Source organism: Pagrus major, chromosome 3, assembly GCF_040436345.1.
Source record: "Pagrus major chromosome 3, Pma_NU_1.0".
Taxonomy (NCBI): Eukaryota; Metazoa; Chordata; class Actinopteri; order Spariformes; family Sparidae; genus Pagrus; species Pagrus major.
In genome coordinates this window covers 10,156,265-10,179,461 of record NC_133217.1, presented here as the reverse complement: position 1 = coordinate 10,179,461, position 23,197 = coordinate 10,156,265, and the positions used below count along the sequence as shown (strand labels likewise).

Below are 23,197 nucleotides of genomic sequence, written 5' to 3'. Positions count from 1 at the left end.
TATGTGCAGGTTTTTACTGACAGAACAGAAGATCCTGTAGCAGAACGCAGTGGATATGCTGTGATAGTTCCTGGACACAAAGTTGAAAAATAAACAAACAAGAAAAATACTATTGCTTCAGAGTCAATGTGGAAGTGTAGAACAAACCAAACCAAACCAAACAAGGTTCTAGTCTGGATTGAGTAGTGATTATTGGGCATTATGCATAGTGGAGGAATAGAAAACACACACACACACACACAAAGTCTGAGACCGCCAGTGAAAATACTTGTATTTTGCATTTGTTTCTAAGTCTAATCTAGTATATATACACTGAACAAAAATATAAACACAACACTTTTGTTTTTGCTCCCATTTTTTATGAGCTGAACTCAAAGATCTAAAACATTTTCTATATACACAAAAGATCTATTTCTCTCAAATATTGTTCACAAATCTGTCTAAATCTGTGTTAGTGAGCACTTCTCCTTTGCCGAGATAATCCATCCCACCTCACAGGTGTGGCATATCAAGATGCTGATTAGACAGCATGAATATTGCACACATGTGCCTTAGGCTGGCCACAATAAAAGGCCACTCTGAAATGTGCAGTTCTGCTTTATTGGGGGGGTCTGACAGGCAGAAAAACTTCATCACAGATACAGAGTTGACTAAATAAAGGACACAAGAGTTCAATCAGCAGTTGTCCTGTCAAAAGAAGGCTGTCTTGTAGAGTCTCAGAGGACGAGCAGCAGTTTCTAAACCACTTCTCAGGAGGGAAACCAAGACAAACACTTGAGTTGGGCCAAGAAATACCAGAATTTCATAGTGGATAATATATATTTACTGATGAATCACAATGATAGATTAGTGTCAGTAACAGAAGGGTGTATCCTGACCATTTTTCAAAGATTCAACTTTTCTCGAATATTGTTAGGCTTATAGTATAATTTGTCATGACTTTTTTTTATGCTCATGTATATAGTGTCATGTTCAATATGAACATGTGAAATTGTAACATCAATATGATGGAAAATTAGGAAAAATATAGGTCTCCTTTAATGATTCAACTCATTATCAGCAGGATGCAGTTTGAAAGAATTAAAGTTACTAATGTGCCCCTGGTAGAAACATAAACTTCAAGGTCATAGCTCCTTTAGTACTCCTTTAGTGTGACATTAGTCCAGTTTCCCATTAGAGCCTGTACCATATTCCTTTATAATAATGGTCTCAAAAAGTTCACTTAATAAATGTAACCTTGTTTCAGTCTGTTGAAGATGTTTCACCTCTCATCCAAGAGGCTTCTTCACTTCTAACTAACTGGAGGGGAGTTGCAGGCTTTTAATGTCTTTAATGGCTTTTAAAGTAATGTCTTAGGCCACCTCCTCCATTCAAAGACGGTTGTTCCAGTTTGACATAGATGGATTCCTTTTCTCCTCTTTCAAACCATTTGTCTTCTCTCGCCACGATGTTTACATTGTTGTCCTCAAAGGAATGATTTAAGTGGACAACAGAGTCTTGACCTCGGGGGTTGGCCCTCCTGTGTTGTGCTATTCGTTTATGGAGAAGTTGTTTTGTCTCCCCAATGTACAAATCTGTGCAGTACTGGCTGCATTGAACAGCATAAACTACATTACTCTGTTTATGCCTGGGTGATTTGTCCTTAGGATGGACAAGTTTTTGCCTCATTGTGTTGGTAGGTATAAAGCGAACCAGGATATGATGTTTATTAAAGATCCTCCTGAGTTTCTCACATGTTCATGCGATATAGGGAATGACGATGTTACATTTTTCTGGCTGGATCTTTCAGAGGTTTTAACAAAGGTCCAGTTTGGGTAGCCACAGGTTTTAAGTGCTCCCCTGATGTGCTTCTGTTCCTTCTCCTTCCCCTCTGTCTTTGTGGATAGGCCTCAGCCCGATGGTTTAGGATTCTGATAACCCCTAGCTTGTGCTCCAGTGGGTGATGAGACCACACTCTTTGGTGGCTACGGAAAAAAACTCAATTCTAGCTTGTTTTTTTAAATTTTTTGTTTGAATTGAATCATTGAATGATCAGATGATACACGGACCCATAAACAGTAACTAGGGCACACCTTTCAATTCAACTTTTGTAATTAGCAATCATAAAGTCATCATCACACGCATTTCCCCTTTTCATCTCAATTATTCTGTCAAATGGCATTAGTATATATTCTGTGACAATCCAAACAAATTAAGCATCCAAATAAGGCAATGCCCCCCATTTCACTGATGACCTCCATTTCTTCCAGTCAGGACACAGATGTCCTCTGGGTCAGGCTCGGGCTCTGCACCCAATCCTTAACAACTTCCATTATCAGCTCCAGAAAAAACATTATGTTTAATTTCAGAATGTGAGTATTATTGACTAAGATTTTTTAAAACAAGTTTTAACATCTTCTGGTCTTCTTTTCATTTAAAAGTAGCACTAAGCTGCTGAGAGTAAAAATCGATAAGTCAACCTCATCAAGAACACTGCAGAAAAATGGTCTATGGGAGTGTGGATACTGTACTATTATCGAAGAAAAACCATGTCAAAGATTACCTGTAGTTTTCCATAAAGGATTTGAGTGACATTCAATGTTGGATAAGGTTTCGAAATCATTAGTCAACATGCAAAGCAGTGTTCAACATAATCCTTATGAACACTGTGCACTGTTAAATATTGTGGCTGAACAATTTTGATGTTGATTCACTTTCTGCTCAGCAGGGCCCTGACATGTTGTTCAAAATTAAGAACGTATTGAGAACCATAGTCTTTCAACAGAACAATAATTCTGCATATAATCATACACTTTCTCCACTCATCTACAGCTTCTTTGTTACACCTTGTGGATTTCACAAGCAACTCACCGTGCAGTCTTTCCATATCTCTCATCCTTATTTGGACATGTACACTAAGAGTGTGCATGCTCATCTTATATAGACGGTCTCATTCTGAACAAAGAAAAAGGCAGCAGTCAGCCTGGTTAGCACACTCACTGCAAGTCCTAATGTACATCATTCTTGAGTCTTGCACATGGTTACGGTATGGCAATTTATACAGTAGCCTTGACATTAGGCCAGGAAAGCTAAAAACGAGATTGTTCAATATTTGAACCCTTGTCTCAGGACACATGAGATTTCCCTCAAAGACCAGAAATAGCACAAGCATGTGCCACACTGTGCAGATTATACAGGTTTTCATTCTGACCAATTTCACAAATTCTACCATCATTTCTGTCTGAAGCTTAAGCTTAAGTAGTTATGTATTTAAGGAACAGTCAATGTTTAACACAGATGTTTTATTCAATGGCATTAACATAAACGATAACAAATGTAACAACACATTTTTAGATGCATGTTATTATGTCCTGCAATTTCTCATAGCAAAGACGATTGGTTTAATCACTTAGATAACAGTGTTTAAACAGTGTATTTTAAAAATTATTAATTTAATCTATCCAACTAACTGCTTTGTAAAAAGATCCAGAAATGATATTAGTGAATCCTGTGTATTCTGTAATACTGGCTCAGAAACTATTCTGCATCTATTTTATGAATGTATTTATGTGTAGTTTTCTGGGTTGATGTTGTACATCAACCTAAGACTAGGCCTCTTAGATCAAACTAAGATTTATTCACAGAAAAGAGGGTTTTTAAAATGAGAAAAACGATCTGGATAGAAGTCATGCATCTATTATATATTTTTCTCTTTCATGTAACACGTGTTATATCCATAAGTGCAAATAGACTAAAAGACTCCCAATATTTGGTATGAAACTGAATTTTGAAACACTTAAAGGACTGACAAATCAGAAAACAATTAGGACCATGAGCATCTACAATGCCTTAAAATCCTCTTTTTGATTTAATTCAGATATTTGTATACCCATCTTGTTCTTATTCGTATGTTTGGATTTTCTTTTGTTGTGTTTTTGTGCTTTCTTTATATCAGTTATTACATTTTTTTCTGTTATATGTAATTTCTATGATTTATGAAAAATCTGGTATCCTGGGGGTATTGTGCCATTGTGGAAGATTTGAAGGAGATATATTCCTTGGAGTTTAGGAAAATGTTTTGTTTTATTTTATTTCATTTTTGTGGAAGAAGAAGAAGAAGAAGAAGAAGAAGAAGAAGAAGAAGAAGAAGAAGAAGAAGAAGAAGAAGAAGAAGAAGAAGAAGAACAGCAACAACAACAACAACCTTGAAACAGGCAGTATTCGGGACACCAAAAGTACGTAGCTTAGAAGGACCCGACTATATAAATGACGTGCGGCTCACTATTCAGTCTCTTGCAGACGGCACTCTACGGTGAAGGACGTGAGCCCTGACTGGACAAAAGACGTGAGCCCTGACTGGACAAAAGACGTGAACACGAGGTCGTCAGTCATGATTTCATATACTTCAGAGGAAACAGTGGAAGGTAAATGCGATGCTGATTGAGTCTATTCTCAGTAATTTTTAAGACGTATGTAGTAGCCATTTGCGAAATGTTACGAAGCGGCTCCTGCAGTGGTTCTGAAACGCTCAGCACGTGGTATGGCGGCGGAGCACAAGGCCCTGACTACAACTACAGCCTGTACAGCTTCTATTAAGTAGAATCAGCCTAAGCCTTAGAATAAGCGCCAGGACAACATGTTTGCTCGTGTATGATTTAAAGTGATGGTGACGATCAGGGCGTGTAGACATTTCATTCAGGCTACAAGATGCAGCTTCTAACAAGGAAAGTTACACACTTTAGCTGTAGATTTTAGTAAAAAATGATTTGAAACATTGATTTGAAACGAGTTGAAATATTTTCACCTTGTTGACCTTGCAGCTGCATAAACATCTGACATCCATAGTAAACTAATGCAAGTATGAAATACTTTTTCTTACAGTGTATGCCAGAACACAGGGAAGTGATGCATACTGCAGTGTCACATGACAGATGGATGCAGTGGCTACCTCATGCTGATCAGAGCACTGAAGGAACAATCTCATTCTGGACTGCTGAGGACAACAGATGAGTCTGACACCGTAGGCGTGTGAGTGTCGGGGTGGGATGGCACAGAATGAAATGCTGTCAAAACAATGCTACTATGATGATTCACTAGACTAGAGTCTCTGATTATACCATGAAGCTCTTTCACAGTGCACTGAGCATTCACGTTACTGACAAATACCACCTTAGCAAAGAACTGGTCTCATATTGTTGTTTGCCCTCAACAGGTGTTTAACAACGTGCCGCTAGATGAGACTGCTCTTCTAGGTAAGTGTGGCAAAGAAATGCCTCTGTTCTGTGCTCGTTATGTGGAATGATGATTTCATAGACTAGAGTCTCTGAGAAAAGCATGAAGATGTCTTCACAGTGCACTGACCACATAACCACACCAATGATATGGTATGTTTGAACCCATTTATTTTGTGTAAAAAGTAAATTACTCCAGCTTTTTCAAAGCATAGGGTGTGTTAGCCCTCAAAGCATTGGGAAAACTACTTGGAAATTTCTAATGACCCAGTTATCCAGGGTTTGCTGAACTGTTTTCACTAGGACAGTTTTTTGTTAACCACTAAATGAGTTGAAGCATCTAAACACTGGTCCCGGGACCTTGTTTTGACATGTGGTAACACTGATCTAATTTTGTCATGTAGGTCGTCCACACACGGACAGACAGGAGTCGATGTGATGTTTCCACAGCTGTAAGTACAAACGTCTCTGAAAGTCCAGCCCCATTTGGATAAAATGATTCTGAGATGCAGCATAGTGGTAAATGTAAAATTCCAATGACCCGTCCCGGTTGATAAATATCAGAACCATCCAAATGGGGTGTAGAAGGGCTTTTATCCTTTAGCTTGTGTCTGTGATGATGCAGTTATTCGGTTCGACTGATCTTAACTGAAGTTTACTCGCAGCGCACTGAGACACACTTTGAAAGATTTGTGGAAGCCGATCACTGGTAATGCAATCACTAATATTTCTATCTTGTCAGGTAAGACTACGGCAGCCCAAGCTGGATGAGATTTGGACATGATGAACGCTCCAGGTTAGTACTGACTTTGTGTCCCCCCACCCATCTTCCAGGTTGACTGATGCTGAAGTCAAAAAGTGCTGATATTAATCCTTTATAATTTGATTTCCTTCTACAGGCACTGCAACCTGTGCATTAGGACTGCTCCAAACTTCAGATGGCCAAATTGGGTCATCCAAGAAATTGAAGCATTTGTAATTATTGGGATGAATTCCCATTGTCATTCACTCGATTGAGTTGACCTGTGAAAACATGCTCAAAGTTGTTTCTGGTCTTACTAGCACAAAGCCCCTCACTGTAAGGAGGGCTTGATTCCTTCTATGTACATGTATTTAAGGAAATTCAAATAAATGGTTAACAAAATGACTCCAGGTTTTCTTTTTACTGAAAGGTTGATTAGAATAAATTGAACCACATGAAGCTAAATGCCACATTGGGACATTGTAGTATGCCATGCTTTGAGGTAGCATATGGTACAGCTTTCTCAAATGCTTAGTATTTTTGGTGGGATTGACTTCCTTGTAACTACTGTGTAGACAAGTTGCCAAATAAGAACTAGCTTAATTTTCACACAGGCATTAGTATGGACCTTTTGCCTATAAGCACAGATTTTCCACATACTACATTTTGAACAGACTTGAACAAGATTCTCCTTTTTTAAATTAAACTTTGTTTAGAAATGGTTTCATATTCAGCATAAGGATGGTGTGTTGTCTAATGGTGAATTTCTGAATTATAAAATGCCTGTAAAACCAGAATGTAATGGTGGTTGATGCAATTCAGAAAGGGGCTTTGCAGCATCTGTGACAATACAACTTAGTCATCACGTTGTCAAATTGATTTCTTCAGAGTATCCTAAAATATGGTTAACAAAATCCCCCAGTGCTCTACTAATGCAGATGTGATGGTAATGAAATGTACTTTGACTGCATGAGATGTCCTTAGTATGGGCTGATCGGCCAAAACGATTTTTCTGCATTGTTTAAGCTGCGACTGTGAAGTCGAGAAGCTGTTTGTTAGAGGGACTTTTAAATGAGCAGTCTTTAGACGAGGCCTGTCGCAGTCAGCTGGTTTCCAGCAGCCAAACCATATCTAACGTTACAGTTTGAGACTGCCCACGTCATCAATATATATCTCGACTTTTCGAGCCGTGACCCCGTAGAAAATCACGCCCCCTCACTAGTACTGCGAGAAGGGTGTGTGTGTGTGTGTGATCAGAACTCGGGCACGCACAGGTAAATATCAAATGTTTTTTCTCTACAGCCATCAGGCAAACCCTGGAAAATAACTCGCAATCCATGGTTGACCTCCTATGAACTAGGTGTATCTAATGCTCCTGTTGTATTCAGTGCTGGTCTATAGTCGGTGAACGTGTTTGTTAGCATGAACCAACGATAGTCCACCGATGTTTTATTTTGAAGGCTGACTCCACAGCGGTAGTCCGTGTTCTTTGTTCTCTTTAGTTTAACGTTTCAGTGGATTTGGGAAGCGGACCATTCCCTGTGTTTTTGCTGCCTAGCAGATCTGTCAGAGGTAACGTTAGCCGTCGCCAGTAGCTGGAACCTTACTTTTAAAAATACGGTGGTGTGTTTTCATCACGACATCCGAAGGTTTAGGTACTTGGTCTGTTTATCGACTCGTGATGCTAACAAGGCTGAAGTTATGCTAGTTATGGCCTGACAGACAAACTCAAGCTAACGTTGCTGAAGGTGAGCATGTATCCATTATCAAATTAGCTACTCTACTTTAGAGACACTGAAAAATGTTTCGACATTTGATAGTAAACGTTAAACCAGCAAATGATCTTAGTTTCTTTGTACCATGACAATAAAATAGACGTGGAACCTTGAAAATCCTACAGGATTGCTAAGACGACTCTCAAGACCTGTCTAACATTAGCTAACGTTAACTCGCATTGATGCTGACGTGGAATTGGAAGGAAGAGTTAATGCTTAACCCAACTCTAAATACCTTTTCTCTTATTTTCAGGCATGAGGAGTGAAGCAATGTGTTTCGGGAAAAGTAAAACAAGTTTGTCAAACATCCACATTAACGTTGACTGACGTTATTGAGCTGGAATCTTGGTCAGCCGAACCCAGTCATTTCCAGCTAGCCGTTGCTAACTTGCTTATTGAGCATTTCTGAAGACAATGCAGAGTTAGTGAAAACAACCTTGGCAGTTCAAAAGGTCGCCAGGTTTAACCAACGACATGTAGACGAGAAGATTGACTTATAAATGTTGGCAGTTAATACATGTTTTTGCAAGTAATGTAGGAGGGGTCACTCCTTTTTTCTAAATTACTTCCCACACACCAACAGGTGTGTCTATGACCTGAGGACTTAATTTTGCCTAGGCCTGAGTCCTCGTGAACAAGTATTACAACTTCACAACTTATTGGCAGTCCATGCATGCTTAAGCAACAGGAGCTGAGAACTCAGTGTTTGTCGATTTTAAGTTAAAGTCCTACAAGCTCTGAGAAAGCATGACAGCTGTGTTAGTTAGAGCTTGGGGTTGGGCGCGATCATGGGGCAGCAGTGCCGTGTCAGAGAATACCACACCGGTGATAGCTGAAGGCCAGAAGCATGGCAGTGGCAGTGAGGGCCTCAGAGGGTGGACCTCTTGGATCTGGGGAGGGTGGAGACATCAAAGTGACCAAAGTAGTTCAGTAGAAGAGTACTGGGAAGCGCAGGAGAAGCTTCAGCCCATGGCAATCGAAGATCTCGGTGCAGGGAAACGGGAGATGGAGGCAAATTCAGAGCAAATTTTTAGATGGTGGAAATATCTCCCATCCACTTACCTTTTGTGGCCAAGAGAAAAGAAACCAAGTGGACTAAGACGAAGGAAACATGGCGGTAGGAGTGGAGATTTGTGGGACCGTGATATTGATGGGGACTTTTCTGATTATGGAACGCCTCCTCCATCTCCTACACCTCCCTCCTCTCAGCTGACATCTCCTTTCCGACTCTTTGCGCACAGCTTGAAGGTGGAAATCCTACCGGAGCACCATGAGATCTGTTTCAATTTCCTCCGCCACTTGTTTGACCTGTTTGTGGTTGGCTTCCTGTGGACTGTGTCCCCCCCTGCTAAGCTGATCTTGGAGGTTTTAGGGGTACAGGGAGCACTGAGGCTATGGCTTCATGGTATGGCCATGTTTTTTGTCTCCACAGTTGGAATGGCAGGATTGCTCTGGTTGATCCAGGAGTATCTCCCTCAGTTTGCTTTGATCTATGGCATCATACAGGCATTAGTAATCTCTGTCAGTGTCCGACAGAGTGTGATCCTTGGTGGAGAGGAAGAAAAAGAAGAAAAGGGCGAGGAGGGCAAGGAGACTGATGAAATGAAAGCCAGTAAGGGAACATAAGGAAAAACTTTTGTCTGTTAAAGACAAAGTGAAGACAAGTTTAACTTGAGGTAAGCTCTTACACTCCTCTAATATGATGTTTAGGTAATATTTGACCGCCTGTAAATGTTATCAAATTTGGATTTTCTCTCTCTATTAGGTTTCAGTAGTATTTTTTTTTATGACTGCACAAGTTGAATTTGAAGTTGAACTCTTGAACTAAAAATCTAAGGAAATGAATCATTATAAAAACCTACAGGAAGGAGCAGGTGACGAGACAGACAGCTGAAGCTGTAGTGTTATTGCTGCAGGTAGTATAGTTTTGATCAGTTAGTCTTTAACTGTTAAAATTTCTACAAGCTACATCTAAACTTTGGTTAGGCCAGACTCACACTACAAGAGTTTTAAAATCCAGACCAATCGTGAAAACGGGTTTCAATCCGTACATAAGGAGAATATTCACAGATGTTCTTGTCTCTGATCTCAAGCCTGCACACACTACAAGACTTGAAAATAGTGGCTTATTACACGTCACCGATTATTATTAAGATTATTGTGCCAGAGAGAGCTATGTAGCACCTCGTGATCTCAAATGAAAACTGATGGCTGGCACAACAACTTGCCGCAGTTAGGTTGATACCTGCAGTGAGAATAAACAAAAGCAGAAAACAAGTCTGCATGATAAAATGGTCGGGGAGACGTGGTCAACATGGGCAGTCTATTCTGTAATGAGAACTGGAGATGCCACGTTTATTAATTGTTAACAGTACTATGTTAGCTAACTTTAGCCTTGGGGTCAACTGCTCTGGGATGTCTCTTATTGGATATTTTTAAGTACTGACATGATGACAAATGTGGTCGTCCAGATTTTGAATGCTAAATATCAAACACAATGAGTTTGGAGGAGTTTGGGAGGTTTGAGACTGGATCTGTACAACCCTAACACATAACAGATAATCTGGGCACACCTTTGAGTCCGACCAAGCTCCTGGAACAGATTTCTCCTCTGATTTTCGGGAGGCACAAATCGGGGTTAAACCAGCCTGGTACTCCTGTAGTGTGAGCCCGGCTGTAGGCTAGGCTAGGTCTGCTGGAACTTATTGCAGTTTGAGTGAACCTAAAACCTCCAGGATGTATAATTAAACTGGATAAGCCCTGCGCTTAATCCACAGTGGCGATAATTAGTGCTGGGCAGTATGACCAAAAATGTATATCACGGTATTTTTCAAAATTCTAACGGTTTCACGATATATGACAGTATTTTTTTTTTTTCATGCATAATCAGGTGTTCACAGCATTTTCTACTGGTTGAGAGAGGAATTACTGCAGTAGATTGACTTAGGATGGTCTATTTTACTGTCATGATGAGTGAATATTGTAGAATAATTCCACACTAGTAGTAATACAGGTTTGCATGGACCCAGAAAATGATGCTGTTTACAAAAAAGAAATTGGGACAATTGGGATCCTGACACACCAAACATCCTGGAAAATGACAAAGTTACGTTTTTCTCTTAATTACATAATCGCCATCAGTAAACAGGACACTGTCTGACTCTTTCACTCGCGGGGAGGGAGGCTGTTTATGGGGGAAAGTTAACTAAAGTCTCGGTCGGGAGGTCTGACCATCGTGGTGATTTATTTCACCGCGACAAACAGTTGGTGAGTTAAAGTTTTTTGCCGGGGACAGACGCTGTTTTTTGGGCAGAAATAGTCGGTCGGACAGACACTTCTCCACGAATAACTACAGTATTTTTTTCCTCATATAAGTTGCCAAAGACACAACCAGTTACTATGTTACTGTTGTATGGTCATGTAACGTTGCTTTGTGGGAGATTTATCTATATGTTGTTGAGTGAAGGACCTGTACAGTTATCAGACAGTGAACACCAGACCGACACACCCTCGCTCCGCGCCGCCAGCTTATCTGTTCACACTGGTTCGGTTCGCCAATACTGCGCCTCTGATACTACCTCCGGAGGCGCATCAGAGGCGCAGCGAAATTTCACCCCTCGCCGCATCTGAGACTTTCACACAAAGGAGGATGCGGAGAATTGGCGCAGGATCCCCGCATACAAACAGCAGTGTGAATGATTATGAGGCTAATGTCTATCCTATCCATCTTCACCATAAGGTAACACCAGAGCACTACTGTTTACCCTCACCACGCCTCGCAGTCACACCATGCGTGTTTAGCAGCGCAACATTGAAAAGGGTCCGGTCTGAAACAGTGTCGTGTGGCGCAGCGTAGCGTTCCCAACGTTGTGTAATCAAATACACCGATATGGCGGTACATTAAAAATTCATATCATAACGAAAATATACACCGGTATTCGTGTGAACCGGTATACCGCCCAGAACTAGCAATAATAATTCCATGAACCAGTATCTGAAATATTTAAAAATTCCGAGTACTTTCTTGATTGAGATTATTTTCTCCACAAAGGGTTTCATGAAAATGTGTATGAATCTTGGATATTTTGTCTGTAATGCATTTACTCTAGTAATGTATGTAAGCCCAATTTTGAGGTACTTCTACTTTAGTTGACTGTCCTGTTTTGGTGCTTTCTACCTCTATTTTACTACATTACAAAGACTGTGCTGTAGCAGGGTTTGAAGTAGTTTTTTTAGACAAGTCTCCTGGATGTTTAACTTGTGATGGCTAATCTTGTCCAAAATAGAAAATGTAGGATTATTTAAAAAAATAAAATAAAATCAACAGTGATTTGGACAACATTTTATAATTTAATGAACATATAATTATCAGTTAACAATATACATAGCTGGGGTGATTCTAACTTACATTTGATTTGTGCTTGCCAAAGTGTCTTGGTCACTGGGATGCGGGCAACAAAAATGACTTCATCGGCCTGTTGAAAGGTCCCGCAAGCTGTTACTGTCATGCACCTCTGAATTTTGTAACTAGGCATGTGCTGCACTTTTCATCTCAACGTGGATGTCAGGTGGAAACGGAGTGGTCCCACCGACCCTGGTGGAACATAAGAAACAGACGACAATTTACATTTGGAGGTAAGTAACAGCAGTAACAGTATATCACAATGCACAAATGCCTTGTTTGGCAGTAAGTCTGTGTTTACCACTGTAGTCAGGAAGTAGGGATACCCACTGAAACAAAATCAAAGTTTATTATACAACAGCTGAATTTTTTTTATGAAAATAAAATGCGTGACAAAAGCATTATAATGAAGTACGGTGGTGCTGATGAGATGTGCTGCCCTACATATTTTTTGTTCTCCAAACATAAGAAAACATCTTTGGTACAGACCTCACAGGGCTGCAGACTTACTTTTTCCACTAGTAGCACTGGTGCTGCCTGCTGTTAAAGTGATGTAGTGCTTAAGAGTTTGTAGCTTCTCCTAAAACCAGATTTTATTTAGAAAAAAACAATTGATAAGTTTAGAGTTTAAAACTGTTGTTTTCCACTTTCTTACTGGGGTACAGGCTAAGAAGAGCATTTGCTTTGTTTTTCATCCCTGTATTTTCATGCATAAGGTCATTATTAGATTCCTTGTGTTGCAGACTCTGTCACATTAATGTTTTGTTTTTTTTTTAATTTTAAAATCACTCTGGGACCCCTTATTCTTGAAGTCACTCAGTCTTTTTTTTTTGGGTCATTTTTTTTGCATTACAATCACAGGATAAAACTTGCAGCTTACAGAAATGCACACTGATCGCATTTTAATTAGGAATTATGAATAAGGGGAACCATAAATATACTTTTATATGAGTTTGTCCACTAGATGAAAAAAAATCAACTGACAACATTAGAGTGGTTAACTGATGAGCAAAACTGCAATTTGGGGGCACCAAAATGTCAAGAACATAAATGATTATTTATGTCAGCAGCTGCCTGCAGAGACACTCAAGGTTGCACTGCAATTTTAAAACTGAACTATGAGCAGGATGCACATCGGTAGATCCACCTTTTTTTAGGCGACGTCTTGGGCATGAAATGGCTGTACCCTCACAATGCTGTCTTTTCATAAACGATGATAATCTCGTCATGGGTCACTGGCCTGCGGTGACTCCTTCTCTCCTTGGGGGAGAGAGGGGCACTGCAGACCTCTCGACTTCAGTAACAAACGTGCTTAACAATAACTGTATATTTATTGAGGAGGTGGAGCAGCTGATTGATCATAGAACATGTTTGCCTTTTATGGGTTTTTTTTGTTTTGTTTTTTTACTGTGGCAGAGCACAATATTACCGGCAGAAATTTTTCTCCTGGTGTTTCACACGATGATTATTTCACAAAACAAAATAAGGGGGGCATATTGCAAGTAGCACGCATGCTGCTAGTTCTCAAATTTAGTTGCACTGTCTCCAAAAATGGTTGCAAAATGCCACTAAATGGTCGCAGTCTGGAGCCCTGCCTCAACAAATATAACACCACCATGATTTCTTAGTTTAAATTTTAAAAAATCATGCTAACATGATCAATCCCGCTAATCTTGAATCATTTTTTACTATATTGTACAGCCCTACCAAAAGTTATTTATTAACCTATGCACTCTATTGTATTTCCTGTCTTTATAGTACACATGTTCTCTTTAACTTATTGTCAGAAAGTAACCACAAGACAAAACGGGAACATAACTTTTGTAACATGTCGTGATTTGCAGAACAAAGTGTTTTTTGGTTCCAGTTTTGGTTTGTCTTTGTTCAGCAGGAGTTAATTTGTTACCTTCCAGAAGATGGCAGTGTGCTTTGTTTGCCTAATTACAGTTTTCTTTATTAAAGGATGATTGGGCGTGATGAACACAAATCAGTGAACAGTGAAGTTCTGCACCCTGGACAATCTGATGTCTTCATCTTCATCACTCTCTCTGGACCATCGTCCACTGAGGGCAGCTCTTCACCTGGTGTGATGGACTCACACTGCCCCCCGCCTTATGTCTCCATCTTATCCTGTCTTTAATCTTTATTCAAATGTATGAAGACAATACAAGGGAAGAGGTAAATAAAAGTATTGTATTTAATATGTTTGTATCTGCGTGACTTATTTCACAGACGGATCATCAAAACATCACAAGGTCACTTTTCTTTTTGAGGCAAACAGAACATAGGATTTCCATTTTATTAAGAGATTAGAAATATCTCTACGGACATAGACATGTGGTGGTTAGACACTATGTCAAAGCTAAAATGTTAAAAGCACCAAAGTCTTACACACAGTATAGGATGCTTACACTGATGGATCACAAAACCTTGAGAAAACATGAATGCCTGCGATATCTATACAAATTCCCTCCTTAAAAGGCATTAGACTAATATGATGAAATATCTCCAGATTTCTCTTTCAAATAATATGATTGTTAGTTTATTGAAGGATTTGTTACCTTATTGTGAAAAAAGTTGTTGAGCATATTTTGGGTACAATTTGGGGAAAAATTGCCCTGCATGAATTTGGTAAAAATTGACTAGGCTTCAGGAAACACTTCCCAAAGGGATAAAACACTGCTGCCTATTTGTTTGTAGAGTTTGTAAAAAATGCATCTATTTTGCATTTGTTTCAAATGTAATACTATTTTTTTTCCTTACAAATGATAATATAAGCTTTACAATTTGAGTGAAAAGTTGACTACGAAACATGTCCATGAATGAATTTGTCCTTTTGCTTTAATAACAGTGCACTCAACCTGGCATGGACCTGTTGACTCATGTTATCCCAGTGTGACTTGAAAGTGTTCCACAAAACTTCTTATGTCACAAAATGCTTGGCTTTCTCACCCTGCATTCCAATACCCATGCTACCATACTATTTAGTATGCCAGAAAAAGATTTTGTATGTCCCAATGCAAAATATGGCAAAAATACCAGGATGTCCTACTATATCCAGTCACACTCTGCAGTATGCAAGCCAGCATGCTTTTCTGGCTACTCTGACCACAATCCTTTGCACAGCCACGTGGCATGCAAATATAAACAAAGCCGAGAGAGCGCAAACATCAGACAGTTCATGTCACAGAATGACAGACACAACAATGTCTGATGAAAGCACATGTATGTGTAAGTACTATGTTCTTTGTACTCCAACATTTGCTAAGGCTGCAACGGATAAAGGAGCAAGAGGATCAAAGTTCAAGGTGCACTGTCATGACAAAATAGTGTAGTAATGTTGTAGTAAATGTCCCTATTGTGTGCATACTGCATGCAACAGTATGTACTTTGTAAGGGTTGCTGCAGTGCTTATTAAAAGTGAAACGATGAAGTGTGCGATTTGGAACGCACCTAACCCTCTAAATCAGGGTTGTCAGGTCCATGTACAAACCCCAATTCCAATGAAGATGGGACGTTGTGTAAAATGTAAATAAAAACAGAATGCAATGATTTGCAAATCCTTTTCAACTTATATTCAATTGAATACACTACAAAGACAATATATTTAAAGTTCAAACTGATAAACTTTATTGTTTTTTTTGCAAATATTCAATCATTTTGAATTTGATGCCTGCAACACGTTCCAAAAAGGCTGGGACAGGGGCATGTTTACCACTGTGTTACATTACCTTTCCTTTTAACAACACTCAATAAGCGTTTGGGAACTGAGGACACTAATTGTTGAAGCTTTGTAGGTGGAATTCTTTCCCATTCTTGATTGATGTACCACTTCAGTTGCTCAACAGTCCGGGATCTCCACTGTCGTATTTTGCGCTTCATAATGCGCCACATATTTTCAATGGGAGACAGGTCTGGACAGGCCAGTCTAGTACCCGCACTCTTTTACTAAGAAGTACACGCTGTTGTAACACGTGAATGTGGCTTGGCATTGTCTTGCTGAAATAAGCAGGGACGTCCCTGAAAAAGACTTTGCTTGGATGGCAGCATATGTTGCTCCAAAACCTGTATGTACCTTTCAGCATTAATGGTGCCTTCACAGATGTGCAAGTTGGCCATGCCATGGGCACTAACACACCCCCATACCATCATACCATCACAGATGCTGGCTTTTGAACTTTGCGCTGATAACAATCTGGATGGTCCTTTTCCTCTTTGGCCCGGAGGACACGGCGTCCATGATTTCCAAAAACAATTTGAAATGTGGACTCAAACCACAGCACACTTTTTGTCAGTCCATCTCAGATGACCTCGGGCCCAGAGAAGCCGGCGGCGTTTCTGGGTGTTGTTGATATATGGCATTCACTTTGCATGGTAGAGTTTTTTTTTTGGCCTTTTCATGGCTTTATTGACAGAACAGCTGAAGATAGACAGGAATCAGGATGAGAGAGAGAGGGGGAGTGACATGCAGCAAAGAGCCCCAGGCCGGGACTTGAACCCAGGGCTGTTGCAGCGAGGGCAAAGCCTCTGTACATGGGATGCCTGCTCTACCAACTGAGCTAAACAGCGCCCCTGCATGGTAGAGTTTTAACTTGCACTGGTAGATGTAGCTAACTTTGTTAACTTACAATGGTTTCCGAAGTGTTCCTGAGCCCACGTGGTAATATCCTTTACAGAATGATGTCGGTTTTTAATGCAGTGCCGCCTGAGGGATCAAATGTCATGGGCATTCAGTGTTGGTTTTTGGCCTTGCCGCTTATGTGCAGAGATGTCTTCAGATTCTCTGAATCTTTTGATGATATTATGGACTGTAGATGATGGATGCAATTGTACATTTAGGAATGTTGTTCTTAAATTGTTGGAATATTTGCTCACGCAGTTTTCACAAAGTGGTGAACCTCGCCCCATCCTTGCTTGTGAACGACTGAGCCTTTTGGGGATGCTCCTTTTATACCCAATCATGACACTCACCTGTTCCAATTAACCTGTTCACCTGTGGAATGTTCCAAACAGGTGTTTTTTGAGCATTCCTCAACTTTCCCAGTCTTTTGATGCCCCTGTCCCAGCCTTTTTGGAACATGTTGCAGGCATCAAATTCAAAATGAGTGAATATTTGCAAAAAAACAAAAAAGTTTGAACATTAAATATCTTGTCTTTGTAGTGTATTCGATTGAATATAAGTTGAAAAGGTTTGCAAATCAATGTATTCTGTTTTTATTTACGTTTTTATTTACGTTTTACACAACGTCCCAACTTCATTGGAATTGGGGTTTGTAATAAAACCAGCCCAAAGCCAGAACTAAAAATGTGCCCTTTCTAAATCATTTGACTTTTAAAGTCCAACAGTATTGCTTTTGGACTAGTTTTCCCTAAACAGCTGTTCACTTTGGTCCTAAAATGGCCTGATGTAAGTGGTACAGTATATTATAATAGATAAAATACAGCTTTGTAAACATTACACTGACACACAAACTAACCATATGTTTTGTCTTTTTGCTTTCTTTTCACTTGTCCCTCTATCTCACTGCCTACATGAAACATGAATGTAATGTAATTACCATATTACTGTAGTTAATGACATACTGTATTTCACCTGAAAACCTATAATGCTGCATCACTCTATTTTAATCATATCAGTGCACAAGTTGCCTGGGCAAAGTGACATTGATGAGTGGTGACGCCGTGAACAGCGCTGAAAAGTTACAAATATTTTAACTTTAATGCGATCCAAAAACTGCCAAAAAATGTGTTGCAGGAGAGGAGCACACGGCATGCACACCGTAGTATTTTAAACAACGGTTTGTCTGGAGACGTTTTTCTAGCGACGTGTCTCGGTGGCTGTCCAGTTGAAGTTGTCCTGCAGCTTTTTTGGCTGTTGTATCTTTCTTTTTCTGAGGAGCAGGCGCTTGACACGGCTGTACTCGTTGCACCACTGATTTTTCTTTTTAAATAATGTATTTCTTTTTATATAAAACTGTTCAGCAGCTAATGTTGTGTTGCAAGTACAAATGGGAAAGAGTTTCAATTTCACAACTAACGAATCTAGGTTGAAAAAGACATCATTTCATGAATCATTTCATTCTGTTTTTATTTGCCTTTAACAGTGTCCCAACTTTTTTTGGAATCAGGGTGTACTTTTACTTTTGAATACTTCTTTTTGTTTGCTTGTGTGACATTTTGAACGCCAGAGTTTTTTCCATGTGGTGGGAAATTCTAGTTTTACAGAAGTAAATGATCTGAGTGGTTGTTCTGTCGAAGCAGACAAAATTAGTGAAGGTGTAGATGTGAACCGAGTGGGTAGTTGTGTTTTATATAAATAATCCAAATCCTCATTGTGACCATAATCTAGTGAGTTATGTGTTATGAGTTAAAGGGATTTCATATGACAAAGTCATCATTCTTTTTAGTTAGCATTAAAGCCTCAACAAGGTACTGAATCTTGGTCTATAGTGCCTGCTTTTTAAAGTCACATTTATGGAGTTTTTTCCCAATCTTAATTCAAAAACACGGTCTTTCAATTTGAGAGTATGATTTAATGATTTTTTGTATTGTTTTCCCTCAGAACTCTGCCCAAGGACTCAAATATCCCCAACTTGTGCTTAGAATTGCTCTGCTTTTGCTCAGACTTTATGCATGCACTCAGATATATTGTTGCTTGCACAGACTTTGTGCGCTCCAGCTTCAACCCTTCTCTTTACACTTAGGCTGCTTCTTTGCGCACGTTAAACATCCGCTTTAAGATTTCTTCTGTGCTCATGGAATTTTTTTGTGCAATAATCCTGTCAAAATTCCCCAGCCAACAGCCAATAGATATATAGAATATCTGAGTGCCCCCGTGTCTTTACAACTGCAATATCCACAAAGGCAAATGTAAGCTGTTTATTAAAAGAGTTGTGTCTTTCCTACAGTGAGAAGTTGCTGTCTACTCTGGATTCCACCAACATCAGGCCACTTGTATCAGACCACCAAATGTTTGACATCACAACAGCAGGACTACATGGACTGTTCTACTGCGTCACTGTGTTCTGCAGTGTGATGTAAGAATTGTATTGCACACTCATTATAAATGCCTAGAAATTGTGTTAATGTGACTTTATTTTCAACACTATTGATCTACATTTTATAGTAGTGTGCCCTCACTTGTTGTACTACTACTATCATCAGGATCAGAAATAAAAGAGGCCATGAATGTTCAAGAAATGCCTATAGCAAAGAGGGACACCCAATATTTAGGAAATACTCTATTTCATTTTGTCTTGTTTTCATTTTATTTCTTGTCTTGTTGGGACTATGATTCAGTGTTCACCTGGTTTGGGACCAGGTGACTGCCTTTGGTTCACTCTGTGTGGAAAAATGAACAAATTTCAATGCAAAACAGCCAAATACACAGCCTTAACTGGTAGAGGTTTAATCCAGTACCACCCAGGGGAAAAAATGCAAACCAATACAATTAACACCACCAATTAGCACCACTGCATTAACAAAAAACAAAAAAACAACACTCGCCCAAGGCACAGAAGCTCAGACAAACTTAAGTTCAAATATCAGATAATATCAAAGCTCCTTAAAGTCAGGCCAAAAGACTAATAATTTCTGAAAAGTCAAAATTCTCAGTGACTGTAAGACTACAAGGAAACTGCTCCCATGCAGGATAGGTCTGTTCAGACTCTACCTGTGTTCAGTCCCTCTGGGATCATTTAATTCTAGCGTCCACATTTGGAATCATACAGTAAGGTTCTGTCCAATTTCGGAGTGCCAAAGAGTGCTAAAGCTTAAATTTGAATTTGTCCTTTGCCACCTTGTTTCTCATTATTTGTCATACTACACATCTCCCTGACATATTCATCACATCTTTAATTAACCTGAAGCTCATACAACAGATACATTCAAGCAAGTGTTAACTGTTTTGGAGTGATCTCTTACTGGCTCCAGTAGATTCACTTGAATTTGTCCACTGTCCTTTGTTCAGCTCTGACCTGTTGATTCACACAGTTGACCCCTAGAAACTCTGAAACAGAATGCTGATGTGTATGTGCCTTTATTGGAGCAAAAATATGAATTTGGTCGAGGAGGGAGGAAGCCTGGAGGAGGGACGAGCAAGTAGCAACCACCACTGCTGACCTATAGGTTTAGACACCAGCAAATTAAGCCACACACACTCACATTAATAAATCTACTATATTTAAGCTATAAGTCAGCATTGTCTCTGACCAGTAATCATCTAATAGCCATGGAATAAGTGGCTTCATCATCAGCTGGTGTGGTTGCTGCTTATTTACAACTCTAAATTATCAAATGTTCAACATTTCCACTGGTCAATCTGTTTTTGTACTTTATATATTTTCACATATTAAACTGGCAGCCCTGTGTGACCTGTGGAAGCAGCATGTCCAGACTTTACCACTTATAGTGCATGGAGTACATCACAGTGATATTCCTCAAAATATGAACGTGGTACTATTATTGTTGCTTGTTCTGAGAAAGTATCTGTTGAGAGATTGTAAACATACACATCTTAATGTGTTCTCTGTACACAATAGTTTTATGCCTTATGTCATTTTCTGTTCCCTGATATTGCTTGATTGAAACATTTGAAATGTTTTTATTGGGAATGTAGGCCACAGTTTCTCCACAAGTATGTGTTTTCATGGAATTTTTGTGATGCTTTAGATTCCTTACCTGTATCACAGCCTGTAAATGTGACATTGAAATTAAGTCATTTAAGTTAATTGTCCATTTGTGTACACATGATGAATGACAAAATGTGTTAAAATTCCATGTTCATTCAAATGCATAACTACTGCCAGATTCAAATGAGAACTTATAAAGCAAGTACCTTTCACTATACCCCTATGCCAGTGACTGCCATATTGACAGGAATGAAAGCCCTGAGGGGTAAGGAGGGATTTATTTTTTTATTTTTTTTTTGGTGCCCCATTTTCTACTTCTGATCTAAATTGTTTTGTTATCTGTGTTTATGACTTTTTTATTATTATTATAAGAAAGGGTTTGGCAGGAGAATGGAGTTTTTTTGTTCAGCACATTTTTAGTTTGTTTTTGTAATACCCATTTCGGCCACAAAAGGCTGAAGTGTACCACTACACTATGTTCTCAATAGGACTAAGAGCATTCATGTTTTCTTCCAGGGGAGTTTTAATTAAGCATACTGTACTACAAAGCCTCCTGTGCCTTTGACCTCTTGTGGCTAAAATTAATATTATATAGTGTTTTTTTTTCACCTTGGTTTCACAAATTGAATTTCTTTTTTCTCCTGGAACTCAGAAAGATTATCCTGACAAAACCTTTTTTCACCAGTTCTTAAGTCATAAACATAGGAGAGAAAACAGTTGATCATACTTAAAATTCCTCACTTGCCCCTCAGGGCTTCCATAGAGCCCTGCCATTATGGCAGTTTGCAATTTCATTTATAGCAAGCTAAAATTAGGTAGTAAATAAAGAAGGGCAGTCTAGGTTCCACATTGTCTACCAAAGTCTTTGAGGTTCAAAATCAGGAGAAAATTGTCAGTAGATATGCATTTTCAAACATTAAAATTGGCTTTTGAAATTTAAATTTAAATTGTTTCAAATGTATATACAATGGAAGATAAATATTTTAATTTGATTAGAAGTTTTCATTTTAATACTGGCATGTACAGATTTCGAGAGAGAATGTCGAACTATATTAGGTTTTTTTTTTTTACAACAATTTGAGTCCCAAGAAGGTGACCCAATGTCTACAACTCTTTTATTCATTGTTTGCTTACATGGAGCTTTTTTTGCAGTGATATTAACGCTGATGTTACCTTGTACGAAAAGCTATTTTTATATGAGCAGCCAACAGACCTAACAAGTGCAGGATCACTATAGCTAAAGAAACTGTCCCACTTCCTTAAATAAGGCTTCACCAATACATTGTATGTAGTTTTAACCTGGAAGTAGTCAGAGGAAGTATCTGCTGTGATCTGTTACTGTACATCTTATTTATGGCCACTTTGAACCTAACACTACACTGAAGTTAAATGCTCTCACTGGCTAAATAAAATTGATCTGTTCTTCGATTCTTTCTTTGTTTTGATTTTCTACACATTTTTAAATCCACAATAAAAGTACCATTCACACTGCCTTTTCAGGGTGTGAATCTTGCACTTTTTTACCGCCTCGCCACCTCATACAGAGTCGCAACTGTGGCAAGATGACGTCTGTGTGAAAGGGTCAGCAGTATGTCGTCTGATGGTGTTCAGTCTAAAAACTAAAAATATCTTTCACTCAGCAAATAAAGGAGAAATGTCCCACACTTCAACCCATGAAGCAATGTTACAGGACCAAACAACAGTTATGTTATAGCAGGTCTTGTCGAATATAAATACGAAGTTGATGCGAGAAAAGCCTCTGTCATCCTGTCTGTCCTACCGACTCTTCGTCACATTTCTGCCCGAAAAACAGCGTCTGTCCCCAGCAGCAAAGCCAGGCGGCTACCGCAGTTGAATGGTGGTGATTATGTGACGTGATTCAGAGCATAAAACTTTAACTCGCATGTCTGCCTTCAACGATTGAAGGCAGAAAAGTTCACAGACAAAGTAGTGTTTTAAAGTCGTATTCAGGTTATGTTAAGTCACATTCCCTAACTTCCCTCCTCACTCTTTGACTCACCCGTCAAAATTATAGAGAGGAAAAGTCCCTCCTCTTCTGGTGGACCACCATCTTCTTTCACCTTCTTTCCTCTTTCACCTTTCAGAAAAAAATATGTACAATGGGTAATTGCACAGACGAGTATTTTTTTTTTTATCTCTGCCATTAATTACACATATGATGTTGGTCAATTTAAGATGTTTTTTCAACTCGAGAAAGATGCAGTTTTCACTACTGTTAAAATATAAGACAGTGAAACGTGATTAGAAAGACTAAACATCTAACAGTTGCGTAGGTGACGTCTCATTTAACACTCACTGAAACCTATAACCAAAACCTTTTTGAGCCATTTCCATGTCTTTGCTAGCACACAAAACTAACTTTAAAACTATCATACTTCACAACAAACTGCAACTTTCTTGACTTTCTTGCCAAAATA

General features: G+C 39.1%; 1 protein-coding gene, 1 long non-coding RNA gene and 1 other non-coding gene across 6 annotated transcripts; all 3 read left to right on the top strand.

Moving 5' to 3' along the window:
- Positions 1–4,269: 4,269 nt before the first annotated feature.
- On the top strand, positions 4,270–6,357 carry LOC140993616 (uncharacterized). Its single transcript, XR_012178672.1, has 6 exons — positions 4,270–4,403; positions 4,861–5,007; positions 5,192–5,231; positions 5,615–5,662; positions 5,953–6,006; positions 6,110–6,357. It is a non-coding gene; the product is annotated as an uncharacterized lncRNA (long non-coding RNA).
- Positions 5,274–5,342, top strand: LOC140994140 (small nucleolar RNA SNORD52). The gene has a single exon (XR_012178707.1). It is a non-coding gene; the product is annotated as a small nucleolar RNA SNORD52 (small nucleolar RNA).
- A 954-nt stretch (positions 6,358–7,311) lies between the features above and the next one.
- On the top strand, positions 7,312–22,187 carry c3h6orf47 (chromosome 3 C6orf47 homolog). 4 transcript variants are annotated; one of them, XM_073462991.1, is made up of 5 exons: positions 7,313–7,700; positions 7,981–9,403; positions 12,259–12,362; positions 14,092–14,307; positions 19,038–22,187. In XM_073462991.1, exon 2 carries the CDS (start codon positions 8,475–8,477, stop codon positions 9,351–9,353), a length of 879 nt encoding a protein of 292 aa, XP_073319092.1. In that variant the 5' UTR covers positions 7,313–7,700; positions 7,981–8,474; the 3' UTR covers positions 9,354–9,403; positions 12,259–12,362; positions 14,092–14,307; positions 19,038–22,187. The 4 variants fall into 4 exon arrangements, with proteins under 4 accessions (XP_073319094.1, XP_073319092.1, XP_073319093.1 ...); XM_073462992.1 differs by lacking the exon at positions 19,038–22,187 and having other exon boundaries at positions 7,313–7,524; positions 14,092–14,330; XM_073462990.1 differs by lacking the exon at positions 19,038–22,187 and having other exon boundaries at positions 14,092–14,330.
- The last annotated feature ends 1,010 nt before the right edge of the window (positions 22,188–23,197 follow it).

Coding starts and splice junctions, on each gene's coding strand:
- c3h6orf47 (XM_073462993.1), top strand. CDS start 8,475: ATGACAGCTGTGTTAGTTAGAGCTTGGGGTTGGGCGCGATCATGGGGC.